Here is a 24846-nt window from a genome sequence, read left to right on the forward strand (position 1 = left end):
AGGGGATGAATGGGTGAAAAGCATGTACAAAAGGAGACAAATAGCTGAGATCACAATAGTGCTAGCTCCTTCTTCCGTTACTTGCTTCATCAAAAAACAAGAAGCAAAACCTTAGGTTTTCTCACAGAAAACCACTGCAGAATTTGTCTTACATACAATACTAATAATCTACAAGGGACAAATGCAGCTTCCGGATTTCCACAAATCTCAAAACCACTTTGTGTTTTTCTTTTGCTTTATGTGTATATATATACATTCAGTGTTAGGGTCCAAAGCATAGTCCTCCATACCTAAGAAACCAAAAAAAAAAACCCCGGAAACAGAAAAAAGCAGAGTGCTCTGCTGACTTAACTGAAGATGTGTGCAACAAGAGGAGCTTGGATCGCAGCGGTTAGTGTTGGAGCTGTTGAGGCTTTGCAAGATCAAGGCTTCTGCAGATGGAGTTACACCATGAGGTCTTTGATCCAGCATGCCAAGAACAATATGAGATCATTCTTACAAGCCAAGGAACTCTCTTCTTCTTCTTCTTCTGCTATGGTTTTGAACAAAATGAATTCTGAACAGAAGAACCAAGCTGAGAATTCTCTAAGAAAAGTCATGTACTTGAGCTGTTGGGGTCCTTATTGAAATCCCTCCAATATTATAGGTAGTTGAGGATGTACCACTTAGATTTTATTTTTGAAACTGAGTTTAAGCTGTATATACATGATTTGAATGTATATTTTCCCAACCCAACAACAAGAAAATCCCAGATTTTGATTTTTATCAATGAACATGAACGTTGGTTCTATTTTTCAGTCAAACAACTAACCAGTTGAAATTATCACAAAGCCAAAAACAAAGAACCGACTAGTTGGAATTCATATCAGTTAAGTGCAACAAGAACACAATCTCATCCTATTGATCATCGTTGACAAAATTCAAGTACAAAAGTAATGTAAAAATCCAAAGGGTTCATTTAGATCAAAATCTTGGAGCATTACGTTTTTCAAATATAAAATGAACACACACCAGACACGTCGATATTCCATCTTATTAGTCATCTAATTCGTCAACTATATATGACACTTTTATCACAAACTAACCAACTAACTCTTAATTTAGTGATATTTCATTTAAAAGAAAGAAAGAGAATCCTCATTAATTTAGTATGTTATGTTTCTTCTTCATCAAATACCAATTGATACTCAATCGACATACATCGACGTGTGACAATCATGTGAACTCTAACATGATCACTTCTCCAATAAGAGTGATGGAAATTTAGAGGAAACATTCTAGTTTTTGGGGGGCAGCAGATGTTAGGGACACTCATACGTCCATCCACGTGTAAGAATCATGTGAGCTCCAAGGAAGTTGAGGTTCTACTCCAAACTTAATTCGGAGGAAGTAGTCCAACTCCTTATAAGTAGTTGCTAGATTTCTCATCCATCCAATGTAAGACATTTTCATTTCACATTTTCACAATTGCACTTGCAGTTGCACGTGAACATTGACCAAAAAAAGAGAGTAAACTACCGGTTTCACTCCTAGACTGCTACTACTAGCCCACAGTCCAAAATAAAGTGACAAGAGACTCTGTTTCTGTCTTTTGGTCCACACTCCAAATCAAACAAGCAAACAAATGGTTTCACTCCCATACTGCGGGCCTAGATACAATAATTTAAATCAAAACCATGTGCTCATGAGGCAACAAAACTCGGTGCTTATCCAAACTCCAAAATCTTAAATTCCACTTTTACCCCTGCCCAGTACATCATATCCCCTGCATCTGCATGTACAAAACAGTAATATCCCCAAATATAGTGTAAACATCCACATACCTTACCAAAACAAACAGAAGAAAACAAAACCAGCTCTGGTTTTTTGCCACAAGCCCACCTTTTTTTAAAAAAGAAATCCCCCATATAAGGAGCACCTCAAGATAATCTTCTCCATCAATACACTCAAACATTCACATTCACATTCACAACTGAGAAGTTCAAAGCATCAAAGAGAGGTCAGTAAGGAAGAGAAAATAAATCGTAATCGTGATGAGTTCATCAAGTGCAAGCAAGGCTATTGTGGCAGCAAGTGTTGGAGTTGTGGAGGCATTGAAGGACCAAGGGATATGCAGATGGAACTCTGCTTTAAGATCTGTGCACCAGCAAGCCAAAACCCAACTCAGGTCATGTTCTCAGGCCAACAACAAGCTCTCATCTTCTTCTGCTTCAGCTGCTTTCAGTAAAGTCAGAGATGAGAAGCTGAAGAAATCAGAGGAGTCTTTGAGGACAGTCATGTACTTGAGCTGCTGGGGTCCCAACTAATTCAATCAGCACCGAAACAAGCGCAAAAAGATCACATTTCTGTTGAGGCTTTGAAAGATAAAGGCTTCTGCAGATGGAGTTGCACCACCATGAGGTCTGTGCACCAGCATGCCAAGAACAATATGAGTTCTTTCTTACAAACCAAGGAACTCTCTTCTTCTTCTGCTATGGTGTTGAACAAAATGAATTCTGAAGAGAAGAATCAATCAAGCTGAGTATTCTCTAAGAAAAGTCATGTACTTGAGCTGTTGGGGTGTTTATTGACACAAATTGGAGCTCATGGTGAAGTCCCTCAAGATTTGAAGATTTTTGAGACTGAATTGAAGCTGTATACATTATTTGAATGTAAATTTTCCCAATCAACCAAAAAAACAAGAAAATCTATGTTCTTTGGTTTTTATGAATGAACATTGGATCTATTAATTAGACAATTCTCGACCAGGTTAACCTTAGCTTACTGTATCATTGGTACTTATTTGGAATTCTAATTCAATACATGTTGGTTTTATTAATGGTTCCTCCTTCAAACAGAGATGCTTTTGGTTCTATTTTTCAGTCAATCAACTAACCAGATGAGGTTATCACAAAACAAAAAACAGAGAACAAACCAGTTGAAATTTATCAGTTAGGGGCAACAAGAACACACAAGGTTATCTCATCATATTGATCATTGTTGGCAAAATAAAAAGGCAGACGGTTCATTTCGATCAACCAAAACTTTAAAAACTAACTCTTAATATAGTGATATCTCACTTAGAATGAAGAAAGAGAATCCTCATTAACTTTACAAAGGGTCATGAAGCGTTTAACAAAAGGCCTTGACTAAGTGAAGAAAGAGAATCCTCTCCAACTTTACAATGGGTCATGAAGCGTTTAACAAAAGGCCTTGTCATTTTGGTCAAGGTCCACAGAGTCTTGTTCAGTGGAAAAGACAAAAGGACCTGAGTCTTGTTAAGCGGAAAATTACCTGACTTACAGACTAATTGTCCCAATTTCAAACTTCTCTGATACAGCTGACAATGTGTGTAGGAGAACACCTCCCTCCGGCAATATCACTTGTATAAAAAAGGCCTTATGATGTGTTCAAATCCGACTCATAGCTTGTGCAAGCAAGGCGATGACATAGGCCCCCAAATATTTGAGGCTCCAATTTTTTTTCTAGCCCACTTCTATAAGAAACCCAAAATATCCCTTTATTTTAAGTTGGATCTTTATGCAAGCTTTGGAATTTGAAGGCATGATTATAAGAAATTTATAAAATCAGGTGAATTCCTTATTTAAAAAATAAATAAATAAATCTAATGTGAATGAATTTTGTAGTTTAAATTATGATTTATAGATTTACCCTTAAAGTTTTCCCTTAAAAATTCACCATGAATGAGAAAATAATGTTGTGTTGTTCATAACTTTGTCATTAACATTTTTTTCTTCTCTGAGAATATCATAACTAGGGTGTACTTAGGGCCATGTTGGCATTGCTGTGCTGTGAAAATAATAACTATCAGATTTGCTATGAGAGAAATCAAATATGAGAGAGAAAACAGTTTGGCGTTTGGTAAACTTTTTATTAAAAATGTTGTTGGTACTGATTCCCATTTAAACCAACGCTTTTTCGAAACTGATTACAGCCTAATCAAAAAATGAAAGCACCTCATTAACTGTTTTTCCTTGTAGCTTTCTTTCACTGCAATTTTTAATAATAAGTGATTTTCTCATAGTTTACCAAACATGCTGGGCTTTTCAATTTTTTTTTAAAAATCACTTATTATCACAAATAAGTAATGTCAAATGAGCACTTAGATAATTTTATATTTTAATTTAAATATTTGGGTATATTCAGTTATTTTCAGAGTTTGTTTAATAACACCCTTAATTTATAATGTAATGGTATCGTACGACTTTGATTAGATGAGATATAAAAGGTTACCAAATTGTTGATTCCCTTTATTATAATATAGTATTTGTTTGAATTTCTTTATGTTCCTGTTGGGGCATTGAGCACCAAAGTATGATGGGAAAATTATAGAATGGTCTCAAAAGGATGGACTTCTAGGAGCAAATTCCTGGCCATTGAACTTTTTGTATGGTTAACTTTAAAAAGCTCGTTTGGACCCATTTCAATTTAATAATAGAATATTTAAATAAACATAAAATTTCCAACATTCATGAAGTTAATTGAGTATGAAATATTATTACATAACATAGTTTAAATATATTGCAATAAACGTGATCATCAACTGAGATGCAAGCACGACATATATGAGCTGCTGGTGGGGCCGCCTTGCCCAGAGGATCGGGAGCTGCACTGTCTGTTACGGTGGTGCTCCATGGCATCGATAAGATTCAGGACCGGGTAATGCACTGCTAAGATCAGCTCCTCTCTCTTCTGTTGCGGTGGTGAGGCATGACATTGACGACCGGGGAATGCATAGGTAGGATGAGTTGTTGTCCTGTTGATGTCGGGCTGGAGCTATTGGGCTATCAGGAAGAGTTGGAGCTACTGGGCTACCGAGTCAGGTGGAGCTATTAGACTACCAGGTAAAGAAACCTCTTATGAAAATATAGCCCTTGAGACAGGTGGAGAATCAAAGATCAGTTAAGGGGAGAACGAAGAAAACACCATGCAACAATAACAAAAATGACCTAGCCACTTAACTTGAACACAGGGATCAGGCATAAGAGCATTTGCCGGATGCCAAGCACACGAATGCTCTAAGAACACATTAAATCAACATCAATATCATATCAATGTATCCTGTGAATGGAAATACAAGCAGATTAGTAAATCAACATGCGACGGGCATTATTCGATAAATACAACATGCAGTAAAGAGACCAAATGCTGGAACTAGAAATAATTTTCAAAATAATTTTCCTTTTAGAACGAGTACTGCAGACATTCATGAACTGCTATGGCACAGATGCAGAAGCCCAGGCTTGTATATACCCCCACACCCAAGCATGCATTCATACACTTAATCAAAAGTAATATATTGACTTAAAAAAATATATTAATAACCACTGGCCATCATACCAATAAGACGTAAACATGACATTGAAACAAAACCAGTGAAAAGGTATGACTATCATTTTCTCACCCAGAGGGGCAGATTCATGTCAATCTGCCAATTTAGAGTAATGTGAAAGCAAAATCCGAAAACACTCATCTACATACAAACCGATCAGGCCAATGATCAATGTAATCTGTCTGCAATCCGAAAACACTTGAGCTGCATCTAAACATTACATAACTCATCACTCAGCACAGCATAACACGAAGAGTTTAAACAGAAGCAAAATTACAAACTGTTTGCGCTGTTTGCTTTACCAAACCTGCCGTCAATGGCCTCGGTGATATTCTTAGCATTCAAACTCTTGGGGACATCTCGTATCCAAGTCATCTTCCCAGACGGTACGTGTAATATCAGAACAAATTTTCACACATCAGAAGTGAAAACCAAGCTGGCACACCATTGTTAGCATGAACTGATACTCTCATAGCTACTTTACAACCTTGGTGGCCAAAACGACGCTCCTCGCTCCTCCCCTGACCCTGAGTCTGGGCTCGCTGAACCACTGGATACATTTCTGTAGAGTCGAATAAATTGATGCCGGACAGGAAAGCTTGGTCGAGGAGGCCATACGACTCCGAAAACGTGTTTTGCTTGCCGAAAGTCATCGTCCCTGCGTGAAGAATGAATTTTTATTTGAGGATGAGAGGGAGGGCCAAAGAATCAGACTCAGAGTCGGTAAGATTGGGGGCGAGGTTGAAGAGAGGCACTGCCATTGCTTCGCTTGAGAAGCTTTTTGAGTTTGTCAACTGTGAGTGGAATGGGAAGGAGAAAAATCAAAGTATATGCTATATCGGCGCAAGTTTGGCGGATTTTCAGGGGTTGGATAAGATAAAAACATAACCGAGTTACTATCTATGTGTTCGAAAAATCGTCCAACAAATAAATAATAAAATAAAATATAAAAATCCGCCTAGGCGGGCTAGGCGGGTTGGGTCCTTTTTTTCTTTTTTTTCCTGACTTTAAATAAAACCTAGTCTTGGAGGGATATGGAGAGGAGGAAGAGTTAGATTTAGAGGCCGAGCTTTGAATCAATGCCTGTTGAAGCAGATGCATCAGTTTGGAGAGCCTTGCTCAATGCTTGTCGACTTCATTCTGCCACGAAGTTAGCTGGAACCATATTTGAAAAACTTGTTGAATTAGAATCGATGAATGCGGGGAATTATGTTCTGATACCTAATAGAGATATTTAGTAATATACCAATTCTTAACACTAATATTATAAATAAACTCTATATCATTGAAATTCTATAAACAAACCCCAAAAAAAAACAAAAAATAACAGCTGGCCTTATTGAATTTAATATTGATGATTAAATTACTTTGATGCCCTATTGAGTGTTTTGGGTATTTTTATGAGATTTTGGGGTTGAGCTTGTTTTAAGAAATTGATGATAGTTTTGTAATTTATAAGAAGTTCAAAGCCTCTTTGTTATGTTGTAAATGAGTTTTGGGTGTGTTGCTAAAGTCCATTTCATATGAGGTATTTTTATAATTTGGGCCCCTATATTGAGTATAATAGTAAATCTCCCTATCTAATATATATGCTGCAGCAGGTCTATGGATGGAGGTCAGGCAGATAAGAACACGGCTCAGGGAAAAGGGTTAGAAAAGCCTCCTGGAGTAAGTTGGATTGTTGTTAAAAGCCAGGTCCATTGTTTCGTTGCCGGAGACACATCACACCTTCAATCAGACATAATTAATTTATGCAAGTTTAAATTCTCTGTCAACCTTGATCAAAGAAAGCCGATACATTCCTGATCTTTGATTGGTTTTGCGTGACGAAGAGGGTTAGGTTGAAAGTGGGGTCATAATCTTCAGTTTTGCATACTGCTGAGGGTTGGGAACCTTTTAATGATCACTAAGGACTCAAAAAGGCTTTGTGATGGGTTCCATTGATTAATGTGTCTGTCATTGTTGGAAGGGAAGAACATGAAGAATTTTGTATCATTTTAGGTCCCTGACCGGATTCTTTTTTAGGCTTGATAAACAATTCCATCGTGTATATTTGTATTGAGAGTCTCTGACATACATGAAAGAAAGCTTCCAGATATAGTTTCTCAAAAGAATGAAAGCATCAATTTCAAAAGATGGAGAAGGAGAGTCAATTTAAGAAGTTTGGTTATTGAGTTTCAGACCAAATTGTACACTGCTAGAAATATTGAACTGTATATACAATTCACAATGGCTCCAAGCCCATATGGATTTATAGTTACCTCAGGCAGAGCATAATTGTAATTTTTTTTTTTCGAGAGAAATTATTTGAGTCAAAGGCTAATTCTTATAGCAATGATGCCACAAATCTCACAAAAAAACGCCAGTCTATCTCACTCTGCAAAGATAATTACTAAACCAAAATTATCATTACGATTATGTATTCAGCCAAAATTTTCGAAGTTTGTGTTTACAACAGTTTGCCCCCCAAATTTTAACAAGCAACTCTAAAATTCTTGAGAGGCAGATCAATTGTTTCCTCTCCCTTTACCAATCTTCTTCGGCAACAGGGTGATGAATGTTTCGCAAAACACTGCCCTTACCAATAGTAACAATACCAATTCAAGACTTGGATTTAGGGTTTGGAGGCTAAAATCCATTTTTAGAATACAAAAATAATTTTCTAGGATTTTTAAATAATTGAAACTATTTTAAAATTTCACAAAATTATTTAAGATAATTAAATATATTTAATTACTATTTATGAAGTAAATTAAATATTTAAATACTAATTATTCACTAAATAAATAGTAATTAAAAGATAATATATTTAAAGAGTATAGCCGGGCGGCTATACTTTTTAAATATTCGAATATATTAAAGGAGTAGAGCCGCGCGGCTATACTCTTTAAATATATTGGAATATTTAAAAGGTACAGCTGAACGCTATACGCTGTAAATATATTGGAATATTTAAAAGGTATAGCCGCGCGGCTATACTCGTTAAATATATTCGAATATTTAAAAGGTATAACCGAGCGGCTATACTCTTTAAATATATGATGTTTTAATTATTTTTTATTTACTGAAGAATTAGTATTTAAATATTTTAATTAATTTCAGAAACTACTTCATAACTAGTAATTAATTTTGTGGAATTTAAAATTATTTAAAAATCCTAGAAAATTATTTTAGTATTCTAAGTTCCTACATATCAAAAGATGAGATGAACAATTTGAAAATTGACCTCTAAAAAGATTCAACCGAGCATCTGCAGGACCCCCATTAAGTCTCCAAACCAGAGTCCTAACGTGGACAAGAACATGAAGAAAGAAACTATAAAGAATTGGAGGGAGAGGTGTCGAACCTATTGCAAGAGATACTGGATGAACAGTACTTCCCTGCAATATCAATGTATCCTGTGAATGGAAATACAAGCAGATTAGTAAATCAACATGCGACGGGGATTATTTGATAAATACAACATGCAGTAAAGAGACCAAATGCTGGAACTAGTGCTGCAGAAATTCATGAACTGCTATGGCACAGATGGAGAAGCCCAGGCTTGTATATACCCCCACACCCAAGCATGCATGCATACACTTAATCTAAAGTAATATATTGCCTTAAAAAAAAAATTTAATAACCACTGAGGCATCATACCAATAAGATGTAAACATGAAAAGGTGTGACTATCATTTTCTCACCCAGAGGGTTAGATTCATGTCAATCTGCCAATTTAGAGTAATGTGCAAGCAAAATCCGAAAACACTTATCTACATACAAACCGAGCAGGCCAATGATCAATGTAATCTGTTTGCAATCGCCTTAAGCTGCATTTAAACATTACATAAATCATCACTGAGCATAGCATAACACGAAGCGTTTAAACAGAAGAAAAATTACAAACTGTTTGCTTTAGCAAACCTGCCGACATTGGCCTTGGTAATATTCTTAGCATTCGAACACTTGGGACCATCTCGTATCCAAGTCATCTAAACAGACGGTACCTGTAATATCAGAACAAATTTGCACACATCAGAAGTGAAAACCAAGCTGGCACAAAATTGTTAGCATGAACTGATACTCTCATAGCTACTTAACAACCTTGGTGGCCAAAACGACGCTCCTCGCTCCTCCCCTGACCTGAGTCTGGGTTCGCTGAACCACTGGATACATTTCTGTAAAGTCGAAGAAATTGATGCCGGACAGGAAAGCTTGGTCGAGGAGGCCAAACGACTCCAGAAACGTGATTTGCTCGCCGAAAGTCATCGTCCCTGCAAAGAATGAATTTATATTTGAGAATGAGAGGGAGGGCCAAAGAATCAGACTCAGAGTCGGTAAGATTGGGGGTGAGGTTGAAGGGAGGCACCGCCATTGCTTCGCCTGGGAAGCCCCTTGAGTTTGTCAACTAAGTGGAACGGGAAGGAGAAAAATCCAAGTATCTGCTATATCGGCGCAAGTTCGGTGAATTTTCAAGGGTTGGATAAGATAAAAACAGAACCGAGTTACTATCTCTGTGTTCGAAAAATCGTCCAACAAATAAATTTAAAATAAAATAAAATTTCCGCCTAGGCTGGTTGGGTCCTTTTTATTTTTTTATTATTGTTTTTTTGCCTGACTTTAAATAAGGGCTCGTTTAAAGTCTAACTATTCCTCCTCCTCTCCATATCCCTCCAAGACTAGAGGCCTAGCGTTTCATTTCAAGTATTTTTCTTTGTAGTAACTTTTTCCCATGTTTTATATCAATTATGTTTTTTTTTATAATTTCTATATCCTTTTATTTTGCATGATTTCGGTATAAAATTATAATTTATAATACAAAATAATTAATTTCTTTTTTAAAACGCCTAAGCCAGATTACTCTTCTAGCTGCTAGGCCCCTGCTACTGCCTTGCGATTTTTCGAACATTGATATCTACATCTATAAAATTCCTCATTGCACCACATAATTGATACAAAATATTTATTTACTAAAAACCACCCTCAAATCAAATTATTTTTACATTGACAACTACTTCCTGCTGATAATTGATACAAATATTTATTTACTAGCATTACCATTTCCCCTAAATAAACAATCTTTATTACTTTTTCAGAAACAATTAAAATAACATTCAAGAAACAAGAAAAACTAGAGAAAGGAGGTGCACTTAGGGGGATCTCACAAAACCTTGCCTTGAAAATTCCAATAGAGGAAAATTCAATCAAGGAAAAAGAGTATCACACACCTCCCTCAAAAACACTAAGCATCTTCTCTATTCGCCACCAGCGTAAACCAACCCAAAACAATCGCCACCGTTCACGTAAACCGAAGTGAACCAAAAGGTGTGCGGCTTCATTCCCTTTGCGAGGTTGATAAAACACTTCACGCACTTGTAAATGCACCAATAAATTCCTCACATCTTCAACCAGATTGCCTAGATTGCTCCAACATTCGCCAAATCCAATAACAAGCGACACTGCCTCTTGAGAATCAGAAGCCAAAAGAAAATTTTGGTAACCTCTCCACAAAGCCATTAACAAACCTTCTAGCATCGCAGCAAGTTCGGTTCCCAGAACATCAAGTCCAACATGTCCATCACATGCAAAACCGAAATAAAACTCACCATCATGGTCCATTTCCCCTTATTCATATCTTATTAAACTATTTTCTATTAATTTTGGCCAAGAAAAACTATTTTCCATTAATACACTCTTTTAACTTGCTTTCTTTTCCATTTCCCAAAATTAAAAGTGGATTTAGAACGTTTGTAATAACAAAATAAGTGATAAGAGGGCAACTAATTATTGTTTAGTTCACAATTTAATGTTAGAAAATCCATCAAATCATTTTGGTAACACTGAATTAGATCTTCAAACATCTATAATTTTGATCTAGAAACCTCAACATTTTCATTTTACTTTTCATTTTCTGAGTATGACATCCGTTTATTTGAAGGGCTAAAATAAGAGAATCGATTTCATATATCTTTATATTTTCAGTTTGATTTCTCAACCGATAAATGATCTTGCATAACATAGCATGTAGAAATCTTCAGAAAACTTATGGCACATTGTACTATGTGTCTTTAAGTGGGTTCTTTCAAATTGCAGCATCCCAACATGTCCATGTGTGCCAACTGCTTAATGATCCAATTCCTCTCCAGCATAATTATATATACGCACACGTTGGAGTATTTTTGTTAACTTATTTCGTGGCTTTTGGGTTAACGTTAAACGGGGTTTTGGCTAAATATGTGTCTCTTGATTGGAGTAATGGCTACTAGCTTTTAGATTTCAAAAGTAGTGAAGATAGATGAGTTTTGTCAAAATTATGGGATCATCAAGTGGTAATTCAGGGTCTAATTAATTCATTTTCATTCTAAATTATGTAGGGGGACGATGATGATTGATTTTAACAGCAAAAAAGAGTGATTCATCACCGCAACTTGAGTAGCCTCTAGTATAGGACTAAAGCTAGGGGCGGAGCTATTCATAGGCCTGAGATGGCCTGGGCCTCCTTACCATCTTCTCACCTCTTTAACTGTATAAAGAGCACAACATAGATTGCAAAAAAAAATCCCATAGATTTAAGCTTGTGGCCCCCCCAACATCAAACTCTACCTCCGCCACTGACTAAAGCAGTCATTTGAAAATTGAAAATGAGCAATATTTGGAAAAAGAAATAGATGAATGATCAAAATATCCCTTCCAAAAGTTGCACAAAAAATCCATACTAAAAAAAGTGTAGAACAAAAACAAGTTGGTAAGAGGATGACACAAATGTAGCTAGTAGCACGAAATGGATCGTACGTATCAGGAGACAAAAATACACCCTCATCATCCTTCAGTTTTGAAGGGAAGCAAATTAATAAAGACATAGAGCAGCAGAGAAGGGATGAATGGGTGAAAAGCATGTACAAAAGGAGACAAATAGCTGAGATCACAATAGTGCTAGCTCCTTCTTCCGTTACTTGCTTCATCAAAAAACAAGATGCAAAACCTCAGGTTTTCTCACAGAAAACCACTGCAGAATTTTTCTTATATATAATAATAATAATCTACAAGGGACAAATGCAGCTTCCGGATTTCCACAAATCTCAAAACCACTTTGCCTTTTTCTTTTGCTTTATGTGTATATATACACATTTAGTGTTAGGGTCCAAAGCATAGTCCTCCATACACAAGAAAACAAAAAAATAAAAATCCCCCAGAAACAGAAAAAAGCAGAGTGCTCTGCTGAATTAACTGAAGATGTGTGCAACAAGAGGAGCTTGGATCGCAGCGGTTAGTGTTGGAGCTGTTGAGGCTTTGAAAGATCAAGGCTTCTGCAGATGGAGTTATACCATGAGGTCTTTGTGTAAAATAGGTATGAAAAGATATTTGACCAGAATAATCTTATTGATCATTGATATATGTTTATATAATACATTCCGTAGGTTTTCCCTATAAGTAAGCTAACTAGCTAGGAAAGAATATATACGGGAATCAAATAATATAACATTCCTATTCTATTATACAATCCCTAAACTGAAGGGTAATCTTTGATTCTCAACACTCCCCCTCAAGTTGGAGAGTGGATGTCAAGAACTCCCAACTTGCGTGACATACGAGCGAAATCATCTTTGCCCAATGCTTTGGTGAAGATGTCTGCTATTTGCTGGGAAGAAGCAACATGCTTTGTCGTTACAGAACCATCTTGGATTTTGTCTCTAATAAAATGACAATCCATTTCAATGTGTCGTGTTCGCTCATGGAAAACAGGATTTGCTGCTATATGTAACGCAGCTTGGTTGTCGCAATGAAGTATCGCTGCCTTCCGATGTGGCAACTGAAGATCTCGTAACAAACTACGCAACCAAGTCAGTTCACAACAAGCACCAGTCATAGCTCTGTATTCTGCTTCTGCTGAAGAAAGTGAAACAGTTTTCTGTCTCTTTGATCTCCAAGAAATCAAGGAGTTTCCGAGAAAAACACAATATCCAGTGGTAGATCTTCTGGTGGTTGGACAACCTCCCCAGTCAGAATCACAATAAGCTCGCAATTTTAAGTCATTTTGAGCTGGAAAAAATAAACCTTGTCCTGGAGTGTTTTTGAGGTACTTCAAGATGCGCAACGCCACCTCCATATGAGGTTTACGTGGCTCATGCATAAATCTACTGAGCACATGCACTGCATATGTAATGTCTGGTCTCGTGATGGTCAAGTAAATCAAACGACCCACTAACCTCCTGTACTTGGCTGGATCTTTAAGCAATTCACCTGTGTCAGATAATTTCAAATTTTGTTCCATGGGAAATAAGACAGGTCGTACCCCAAGAAAACCACTATCTTTAAGGATGTCAATGGTGTATTTCCTCTGAGAGATGCTAATGCCTTTCTTTGAACGCGAAACTTCAATACCCAAAAAGAATTTAAGGTCACCGAGATCCTTAATGCGGAAGCGGGTATGAAGAAAACGTTTAAGAGAATTAATGGCACCCAAGTTATTTCCTGTGATCAATATATCGTCAACATAAATCAAGAGAGCAATGAATGACTTTCCTCTGTTGCACGTGAATAAGGAATAGTCTGCTTTGGACTGAGTAAAACCAGCAGCTTGAATAGCTTCAGAAAATTTTGCAAACCACTGACGAGAAGCTTGTTTTAGGCCATATAAAGACTTGTGGAGGCGACATACCAGATTCTCCCCCTGTCGCTGAAGACCAGGCGGTGGTGTCATATAAATCTCTTCATGGAGATCCCCATGAAGGAAGGCATTATGGACATCTAATTGATGAAGGGGCCAAGAGGAAGCAGCAGCAAGTGCAAGAAGGCTGCGAACAGTAACCATCTTGGCGGTAGGAGAAAAAGTATCATGAAAATCAACACCCTCTGTCTGTGTATAACCCTTGGCGACTAACCGAGCTTTGTACCGTTCAATAGATCCATCAGAATGATGTTTGATCTTGTAGACCCACCGACAACCAATAGGGTGCTTGCCAGGAGGAAGAGGAGTAAGAGTCCATGTATGATTGGTCTCTAAAGCTTGAAGTTCAGAGCGCATGGCTTGCTGCCAGTTAGGATCAGAATTGGCCTCAGAGAAGGAACGGGGCTCCACACTGTGACTGATGTGAGTAATGAAAGCAAGATGTGCTGGTGTATATCTGTGATAAGAAATAAAGTTGCTCAAGGGATAACGAGTACCTGAGGTGCGATGTGAAGACGAAGACTCCGATTGGACATCGTTGGGTAGCGTGACTTGAGAGCAAACATAGTCTTGGAGGCGCACATTCGGAACCTTGTGACGTTCAGATTGGCGAGTGGGTTGAACGGGTGGTGCCGGTGAAGGTGGTGCAGTAGGCGGAAGAGAAGATGGGATTGCAAGAGGATCTGGTGCTGGAAGAGGAAGATCTGCAGAAGGAGGCGCAAAAGGAGTGGAACTCATTGGACTAATAGGCAAAGTGTGCTCCGTGGGTTCAGGAGCTAGATTGGAATTTTGTGGTGGAGATGAGTCATGGGCTGAAATGGGTAAAGGAAGGCTAGTGTTTGGGATGGTGGTGGGACCAGCTGTTGGAGTAGAAAAAGGGAAGACATCTTCCTTAAATAAAACATCTCGGCTAGTGAATATTTTTTGAGTGGACAAATCATAGAGTTTATATGCCTTTTGACCAAGTGGGTACCCAATAAAAATGGATTTAATTGCTCGAGAATCAAACTTTTTGGTAGGGTGGACTATAGTAGCATATGCAAGGCAGCCAAATACTCTTAAATGTGAATATGATGGGGTTTTGTGATATAAACGTTCAAAAGGGGTTTGTTTGGAAAGAACTAAAGTGGGAAATCGATTAATCAAATGAACGGCAGTGAGAATGCAGTCCCCCCAAAAACGGAGAGGCAAGTGTGCTTGAAATCGCAAAGCACGTGCGGTCTCAAGAATATGACGGTGCTTACGTTCGACAACACCATTTTGTTGGGGTGTGTAGATGCAAGAATGTTGATAAATGATGCCTTGTTCTTTAAAAAAATCTCGCAATGAAGAAAATTCACCCCCATTATCTACCCTAATTGCTTGGATTGTAGCAGTGAATTGGGTCTGAACCATGGAAAAAAAAGATTTTAGAATCCCTTGTGTTTCATGCTTATGATGCATAAGGAAAACCCAGGTAAAGCGAGAATAATCATCCACTATAGTTAAAAAATAACGACCCCCAGAAAGGGAAGGAACTTTGTGAGGTCCCCAAATATCACAATGAATAAGGGAAAAAGGTTTTGAAGTTGAAATTGAACTAATGCCAAAAGGAAGGCGAGTTTGTTTAGAAAAATGGCAAGCATCACAAACATTATGGAAAGAAAATGAACAATTCAAATGTTTTGCTAAAAATTGTAAACGAGAGGATGAAATATGCCCTAAACGGCGATGCCATAAATCTCCAGGAGTTGTAACCAGGTGACAGGAAGGTTGGATGGTGGATGGTGTTCTGTCAGACGCCAACGCCACAAGGTAGTAGAGCCCATCACGCTCCTTACCCAAACCAATCATCGTCCTCGTCTTCAAATCCTGTAAAATACACCAAGTGGGAAAGAAAATTACTGAGCATTGTAATCCTTTCGTAAGTCGACTTACGGACATCAGATTAACTTTAAATGTAGGCACACATAGCACATCTCGTAAATAAAAATATGAGTTCAAAGGAAGAGTCCCAGTAGATGCAATTGGCGCTGTTTCTCCACTAGGCATAGTGACTGGCAACATAGAGGAAGTATTCATCCTCTTGGTAAGGAATTTCGAATCTGATGTAATATGATGAGTTGCTCCACTATCAATTATCCAATGTAAATTGGGTAACAATTCGGAAATACCTGAAGAAGCTGAGGCGGTATTGGCTTGTGGTGCAATGTGGGATGGATTAGTGTTGTCACTCATCATCGCATGAATTTTCTTACATTGATCCTCGGATAAAGATGGCATAGCTGTGTGAATCTCCTGCAAGGATGGACCATTGGATGCCACATTATTGGCGGAACTGCTGCTACCTTTCCCTTTACCTTTCCCGGATTTGTGAAGCCTGTGTCCAGGGGGATAGCCATGTAGCTTGTAGCACTTGTCCACTGTATGGTGATCCTGATCGCAATGGCTGCAGTGAAGAGGTTTGCGCCCAGAAGAATTTGAACGCTGATTGTTTCGAACTGCCATAGCTGCTGGTTCGGTGATTGCTTGGCTGGAACCTAAGTCACGCTGCTTTTCTTCTTGGGTGATCAAAGAATAAGCCTTGCGAACCTTAGGGAGAGGCTGCATAAGAAGTATTTGGCCTCGAATGGCGCTGTAGGACTCATTAAGCCCCATAAGGAACTGCATCAACGAGTTTCGTTCCTCCTGTTCGACATGCTTCTTCATGGCACCGCAAGAACAAGCTGGGACGTCGCTGTAAGAAGACAGCTCGTCCCACAGACTCTTCATCTTGGTATAATAAACAGCAACAGACATCTGCTCCTGTGAGAGGGAAGCTATGGTGCGTTGTATCTCGAAAATACGAGGAGCGTTAAGTTGGGAAAAACGTTCTTTAAGGTCCTCCCAAATCTCTTGTGCGGTGGAGGAGTATAACACGCTTTCTGCAATATCTGGTTCTATCGAATTGAGCAGCCAAGATAAAACCATGTCGTTGCAACGCTGCCAAACCTCAAAAGTCTCAGGATTAGTTTTCTCCGAAGGGACTTTGATTGTCCCATTCACGAACCCCAATTTGTTCTTCGCGCTTAGGGAGATGCGCATAGAGCGGCACCATGTCGCATAATTGTTTCCATTAAGGATTTTGGAAACAAGAACCATTCCAGGATGATCAGAATGGTGAATGAAAAAGGGATCGGAAGCATCGTTTTTGCTTCCCGATGCAGCGGATTCTTGGTCTTTGGTCATGGTGGCAGCGTCAAGGAGAGGATGAAAATTAAGGTTGAAAGGTGACTATTTGACAAGTGCGGCTAGAGCCAAGAGCTAGAGTTTCCTCTGCTCTGATACCATGTAAAATAGGTATGAAAAGATATTTGACCAGAATAATCTTATTGATCATTGATATATGTTTATATAATACATTCCGTAGGTTTTCCCTATAAGTAAGCTAACTAGCTAGGAAAGAATATATACGGGAATCAAATAATATAACATTCCTATTCTATTATACAATCCCTAAACTGAAGGGTAATCTTTGATTCTCAACACTTTGATCCAGCATGCCAAGAACAATATGAGATCATTCTTACAAGCCAAGGAACTCTCTTCTTCTTCTTCTGCTATGGTTTTGAACAAAATGAATTCTGAACAGAAGAACCAAGCTGAGGATTCTCTAAGAAAAGTCATGTACTTGAGCTGTTGGGGTCCTTATTGAAATCCCTCCAACATTATAGGTAGTTGAGGATGTACCACTTAGATTTTATTTTTGAAACTGAGTTTAAGCTGTATATACATGATTTGAATGTATATTTTCCCAACCCAACAACAAGAAAATCCCAGATTTTGATGTTTACCAATGAACATGAACGTTGGTTTTTCAGTCAAACAACTAACCAGTTGAAATTATCACAAAGCCAAAAACAAAGAACCAACTAGTTGAAATTTATATCAGTTAGGTGCAACAAGAACACAATCTCATCCTATTGATCATCGTTGACAAAATTCAAGTACAAAAGTAATGTAAAAATCCGAAGGGTTCGTTTAGATCAAAATCTTAGAGCATTACGTTTTTCAAATATAAAATGAACACACACCAGACATGTTGATATTCCATCTTATTAGTCATCTAATTCATCAACTATATATGACGCTTTTATCACAAACTAAATAACTAACTCTTAATTTAATGATATTTCATTTAAAAAAAAGAAAGAGAATCCTCATTAATTTAGTATATTATGTTTCTTCTTCATCAAATACCAATTGATACTCAATCGACATACATCCATGTGTGACAATCATGTGAACTCTAATATGATCACTTCTCCAACAAGAGTGATGGAAATTTAGAGGAAACATTCTAGTTTTTTTGGGGCAGCAGATGTTAGGGACACTCATCCGTTCATCCATGTGTGAGAATAATATGAGCTCCAAAGAAGTTGAAGTTCCACTCAAAATTAATTTGAAAAAAATAATCCAACTTTTTATGAATTGTTACTAAAATATTCAACCATTCAATATGAGACATTTTCATTTTCGCATTTTCACAGTTACATTTTCAACTAGCACGCAAACAAGTAAACTACTGGTTTCACTCCCAGACTGCTACTACTAGCCCACAGTCCAAAATAAAGTGACGAGAGACTGTTTCTGTCTTTTGGCCCACACTTCAGATCAAACAAGCAAACAAATGGTTTCACTCCCATACTTCCTAAATACAATAATTTAAATCAAAACCATGTGCCCATGAGGCAACAAAACTCTGTGCTTATCCAAACTCCAGAATATTAAATTCCACTTTTACCCCTGCCTAGTACATCATATTGCCTCCATCCGCATGTACAAAACAGTAATATCTCCAAATATAGTGTAACATCCACATACCTTACCAAAAGAAACAGAAGAAAACAAAACCAGCTCTGGTTTCTTGCCACAAGCCCACCTTTTAAAAAAAAAATTCCCCTATATGGGGAGCACCTCAAGATCATCTTCTCCATCAATACACTCAAACATTCACATTCACATTCACTACTGAAGAGAAGAAATCATAATCGTGATGAGTTCATCAAGTGCAAGCAAGGCTATTGTGGCAGCAAGTGTTGGAATTGTGGAGGCATTGAAGGACCAAGGGATATGCAGGTGGAACTCTGCTTTAAGATCTGTGCACCAGCAAGCCAAAACCCAACTCAGGTCATTGTCTCAGGCCAACAACAAGCTCTCATCTTCTTCTGCTTCAGCTGCTTTCAGTAAAGTCAGAGATGAGAAGCTGAAGAAATCAGAGGAGTCTTTGAGGACAGTCATGTACTTGAGCTGCTGGGGTCCCAACTAATTCAATCAGCACAGAGACAGAGAGCAAAAAGATCAGAATTTTGCGCAAGAGGTTGCTGAAATGAAGCTTGGGCATGAACATAAGGATGAAACAAGATTACACAACCCATGAAAGGGCTCCTTGAGTTTTATATATATCAAATGATCAGGATATGTAAACTTGTTGGGTTACATACTACTGGCAAAGGCAATCGTTGTAAATGGCAGACAGTTCATTCATGTCTGCTTGCTTGCTTGGGGCAAGTTGATGTAAATTACCACATAATGCAAAAGCACACATATTTCTGAGCAATTGATGCCTTGATCATTCTTTTCGAGTTTTTCTTTTTGCCCTTTCTTATTAATCCATTATTTACTTCGTTTTAACTGAAGGATTTATGATACTATAAATTTGAGTATTTAGTAGTGAAACATAATTGAGTTGCCCTAATTGGGTAAAATCCATTGTGTTGAATGGTTTCTTTCTCCAACAAAAGCTATAGCCCAACACATCCCATGGTTTTTCCCACATTTTATGGGGTTTCCTTCCTCCTATTCATCCTCTGCTTTCGTTTCAAGTAAGCTCAGCTGCTGAGGTCCCGGTTGAATATTAATTCAGCTTGTTTGTTAGATCCCCTGAATTCTCTATGATATATACAATTGATTATTCTATGCACCAGAAACTTAAACATTAATCAAGCTACTTATTAATGTTTAAGTTTTTATGCTAACACACATTTTATATCAAATGAGTGTTGTTGGTGCTCTCAGAAATGGTGAGAGGTACCTCTTCTTTTTGTATTTTTGTTCACCACTCTTAATTAGCGATGAGTAATACCATCACGTTAATTATTGTGCAAGAAATTCATGTAATTGTCGTGGAGGAAATTCATGTAATATGTAGATTAAATCATACTCATCAAATGAAAATTAACCTAATTATAATGCTCACTATTTCTTTAATGATATGTCAACACATAGTAGACTCATGCCTATAATTAGTCGAAGCAAATAGAGAGAAGGAAAGACACTATAATGTTTGTTTTTCCGCCCACGGTCCACACCAGACCAAGTAAACAAATAGTTTCACTCCTACATTGTGTTTGAAATAGATGCGCAAGAGGCAGTAAATAGAATCAATTCTGACAAAGAGTGTTTTGAAGCAGAAGAGAACTTGGTGGAAGATATTAAGGAGATGCGGTTGTGGTTTAGATCTTTCTCGTGTGAACAGCAGTGATGGGATGGTAATGTAGTTGCTCCTGAGCTAGCCCAATATGCTATTAGAAACACAAACATGGATTGAGGAGAAGCCTCCTTGGTTGAGTTCTTTGCTTGCTGCAGATTTAAGAGCTACTGGTTGATTTATATATTCGACATCAAGTGGGAGGCCTTTTTTTACCTTTGGCGGATTTTCCTCTTTTTTGGGGTTTTTTTATGCCAACGATTTTTTACAAAGGCCCAAACTGTTAACGTGAGTTAACCTACTAAATCAAGGAGATTTATTTCCTAAGTTAATTAGGTGATTTACTTCATTGTTTTATATAATTGACACATCCTTGTATAATTAGGAGATATTCTCCTAATTAATTACTGTATCTATTTCTTTATGAAGTACCCTTGTAAAGTCCTATATATACCTCCTTATGGAGAAGAATACAATTAACCTAAAGTATTCAAACCATATTCATATTTTAGCATGGTATAAGAGCAATCTATCCTAGGTTGTCTCTAAGCCCTCAAATCATACCCTCAAATTCAAACCCAAACCCTAAATCAAATTCCTTACCTCCCAAATCAAATCCTCTTATCAAACTCCTTAAACACATACCTCTCAAATCAAATTCCTAAATCAAATTCATACATCAAATTCCTCAAATCAAAATCCTCAAATTCTCAAATAAACTCCTTAACCACAAACACACACTCATATCAAATGTTACTTCTGCTGCAATGCCAGGACCCCCTACGATTCTCTCCCTTCTTGCAAACTCACAGAAGCATGCGATCAATCGTGTTAAACTGGCTACCCAGGCTCGTGCTTCTATCACTACCACCAAAGGTTCTGCTTTTCATATGTCCTCTCCAAAGCCCACATGAATTATTGACTTGGGTGCTATGTATCACATGACATTTGATCCTGGCCAACTTATTAGTCGCAAACCATCCACTCAGTCGGTAGTGTCTAATGCTAATGGTATCCTCTCCCATGTGGTTGGAGATGACTCTCTATCTCTCTCTAACTCCATACATATGGATTCTGTATTGATTGTCCCATTCTTGGACCATAACTTGTTGTATGTTGCACAACTTACTACTACTTTGAGGTGTATTGTAATATTTTGGACAAATCATTGTGTTTTTCAGAACATTCTCACGAGGAAGACGATTGGTTGTGATACTAGGTGGGGCAAACTCTACTACTTGGACTAGGCATCGGATAGTGAGACCAAGGTTGGTCAAGCTTTCACAACAAGTGGAGCTAGTTCTGAGAGGCAAAGAGACAAAGTTTGGTTATGGCATAAATGTCTTGGGCATGCCTCATTTGGTTATCTAAAGAAGCTGTTTCCATCATTATTTTTCAGTTTTGATGTTTCTAGCTTCCAGTGTGATACGTATGAATTAGTTAAGAGCCATCGTGTTCCTTTCCCATTAAGTACAAATAAAAGTTTGGTTCCATTCTTCCTTATTCATTATGATGTTTGAGGGCTTGCTTAAATCACTACTCCGGTTGGAGCTTGATGGTTTGTCACCATCACTGCGCACGAATGACTTGGGTTCTCCTTCTCAAAACCAAAGGGGAAGTCAGTTTAACATTTCAATAGTTCTATAAAATAGTGGCAACTCAGTTTCATGCCAAAATCCAGGTTTTCCATTTTGACGATGGCGGCAAATTTCTTAATTATAATCTCAACAAATTTTTACAAGATCATGGCATCATACATCAACGCTCGTGTTCATATACTCCCCAACAAAATGGGGTGGTTGAGCAAAAGAACCAACATTGATTGGAAGTCGTTCGTGCATCTTTATTTGATACCAACATGCCTCGGAAGAACCAACATGTGAACCCTAAACCCTAACATGATCACTTCGCCAATAAGAGTGATGGAAATTTGGAGGAAGCATTCTTTTTTTTGGGGGGGGAGTGGGGGGGGGGGGGGGGGGGGGGGGGGGCGGCGGGCGCAAATGTTAGAGACACTTGTCCATCCATCCACATGTGAGCTTTACATAATTGTTGGAGGAAGTTGAGATTTCATTCCAAAATTAATTGGTAATGGGGCAAGTAGTCCAACTTCACGCAATTTCTCAACTATCCAATGTGATATATAATCATGTGAGCTTTACGTAATTATTGAAGGAAGTTGCGATTTCACTCCAAAATTAATTAGTAATGGAGAAAATAGTTCAACTTCATACAATTGATCAACTATCCAATATGAGACATTTTCACTACTACAAACAAGTAAACTACTGGCCAGAAGCTGCTACCAAAATAAAGTGACGATACGAGAGACTCTGTTTCTGTCTTTTGGTCCGCTCTCCAAATCAAACAAGCAAACAAATGGTTTCACTCCAATACGGCGGGCCTAAATACAATAATTTAAATCAAAACCATGTGCCCATGAGGCAACAAAAATTCTGTGCTTATCCAAACTCCAAAATATTAAATTCCACTTTTACCCCTGCCTAGTACATCATATTCCCTGCATCTGCATGTACAAAACAGTAATATCTCCAAATATAGTGTAAAACATCCACATACCTTACCAAAAGAAACAGGAGAAAAACAAAACCAGCTCTGGTTTTTCGCCACAAGCCCACCTTTTTTTATTAGAAATCCCCTATAAAAAGAGCACCTCAAGATCATTTTATCCATCAGTACACTCAAACATTCACATTCACAACTGAGAAGTTCAAAGCATCAAAGAGAGATCAGTAAGGAAGAGAAAAGAAATCATAATCGTGATGAGTTCATCAAGTGCAAGCAAGGCTATTGTGGCAGCAAGTGTTGGAGTTGTGGAGGCATTGAAGGACCAAGGGATATGCAGATGGAGCTCTGCTTTAAGATCTGTGCACCAGCAAGCCAAAACCCAACTCAGGTCATTTTCTCAGGCCAACAACAAGCTCTCATCTTCTTCTGCTTCAGCTGCTTTCAGTAAAGTCAAAGATGAGAAGCTGAAGAAATCAGAGGAGTCTTTGAGGACAGTCATGTACTTGAGCTGCTGGGGTCCCAACTAATTCAATCAGCACAGAAACAAGCGCAAAAAGATCACATTTCTGTTGAGGCTTTGAAAGATCAAGGCTTCTGCAGATGGAGTTGCACCACCATGAGGTCTGTGCACCAGCATGCCAAGAACAATATGAGTTCTTTCTTACAAACCAAGGAACTCTCTTCTTCTTCTTCTTCTGCTATGGTTTGAACAAAATGAATTCTGAAGAGAAGAATCAATTAAGAAAAGTCATGTACTTGAGCTGTTGGGGTCTTTATTGACACAAATTGGAGCTCATGGTGAAGTCCCTCAAGATTTGAAGATTTTTGAGACTGAATTGAAGCTGTGTACATTATTTGAATGTAAATTTTCCCAATCAACCAAAAAAACAAGAAAATTTATGTTCTTTGGTTTTTATCAATGAACATTGGATCTATTAATTAGACAATTCTCGACCAGGTTAACCTTAGCTTACTGTATCATTGGTACTTATTTGGAATTCTAATTCAATACATGTTGGTTTTATTAATGGTTCCTCCTTCAAATAGAGATGCTTTTGGTTCTATTTTTCAGTCAATCAACTAACCAGATGAGATTATCACAAAACAAAAAACAGAGAACAAACCAGTTGAAATTTATTAGTTAGGGGCAACAAGAACACACAAGGTTATCTCATCCTATTGATCATTGTTTGCAAAATAAAAAGGCAGACGGTTCATTTCGATCAACCAAAACTTTAAAAACTAACTCTTAATATAGTGATGTGAAAACTAACTCTTAATATAGTGATATTTCACTTAGAATGAAGAAAGAGAATCCTCATTTACTTTACAAAGGGTTATGAAGCGTTTAACAAAAGGCCTTGTCATTTGGTCAAGGTCAACACAGTCTTGTTTAGTGGAAAAGAACCATAATCTTGTTCAGTGGAAAAGGACCAGAGTCTTGTTTAGTGGAAAAGGTCACTGAACAAGGATCTGAGTCTTGTTTAGTGGAAAAGGACCAGAGTCTTGTTAGTATTGTTAAATGGAAAAATGACCTGACTTACAGGCTAATTGTCCCAATTTCAAACTTCTATGATACAGTTGACAATATGTGTAGGAGAACACCTCCCTCCGGCAATATCACTTATATAAAACAAGCCTTATGATGTGTTTAAGTCCGGCTCATAGTTTGTGCAGGCTGGACGATGGCACAGGGCCCCCAAATATTTGAGGCTCCAATTTTTTTTCTAGCCCACTTCTAAAAGAAACCCAAAAAAACCCTTCATTTATCTACAGTTTAATTTTTTAAAATAAACCCTTTATTCCTTTTGACAATAAGACCAAAGAAAGGAAAATAGGGAGCCTTTTGACTAAAGAAAACGGGCCCCCCTGTTTTCAATTTCCTAA

The 24846-nt window shown here is 37.8% G+C and overlaps 5 protein-coding genes across 5 annotated transcripts; all 5 read left to right on the forward strand.

The window, feature by feature from the left end:
• On the forward strand, nucleotides 282-765 carry LOC109947954. Its single transcript, XM_020559791.1, has one exon. The coding sequence runs from the start codon at nucleotides 358-360 to the stop codon at nucleotides 625-627; it is 270 nt and encodes an 89-aa protein (XP_020415380.1). The 5' UTR covers nucleotides 282-357; the 3' UTR covers nucleotides 628-765.
• On the forward strand, nucleotides 1916-2818 carry LOC18781916. Its single transcript, XM_007215138.2, has one exon. The coding sequence runs from the start codon at nucleotides 2034-2036 to the stop codon at nucleotides 2304-2306; it is 273 nt and encodes a 90-aa protein (XP_007215200.1). The 5' UTR covers nucleotides 1916-2033; the 3' UTR covers nucleotides 2307-2818.
• Nucleotides 12493-17826, forward strand: LOC18784149. Its single transcript, XM_020559792.1, has 2 exons — nucleotides 12493-12648; nucleotides 17490-17826. Exons 1-2 carry the CDS (start codon nucleotides 12548-12550, stop codon nucleotides 17653-17655), a joined length of 267 nt encoding a protein of 88 aa, XP_020415381.1. The 5' UTR covers nucleotides 12493-12547; the 3' UTR covers nucleotides 17656-17826.
• Nucleotides 18840-19282, forward strand: LOC18783977. Its single transcript, XM_007217440.2, has one exon. The coding sequence runs from the start codon at nucleotides 18997-18999 to the stop codon at nucleotides 19267-19269; it is 273 nt and encodes a 90-aa protein (XP_007217502.1). The 5' UTR covers nucleotides 18840-18996; the 3' UTR covers nucleotides 19270-19282.
• LOC18784135 lies at nucleotides 23108-23987 on the forward strand. The gene has a single exon (XM_007215139.2). The coding sequence runs from the start codon at nucleotides 23214-23216 to the stop codon at nucleotides 23484-23486; it is 273 nt and encodes a 90-aa protein (XP_007215201.1). The 5' UTR covers nucleotides 23108-23213; the 3' UTR covers nucleotides 23487-23987.

This window comes from Prunus persica, chromosome G3 (genome assembly GCF_000346465.2).
Source record: "Prunus persica cultivar Lovell chromosome G3, Prunus_persica_NCBIv2, whole genome shotgun sequence".
Taxonomy (NCBI): Eukaryota; Viridiplantae; Streptophyta; class Magnoliopsida; order Rosales; family Rosaceae; genus Prunus; species Prunus persica.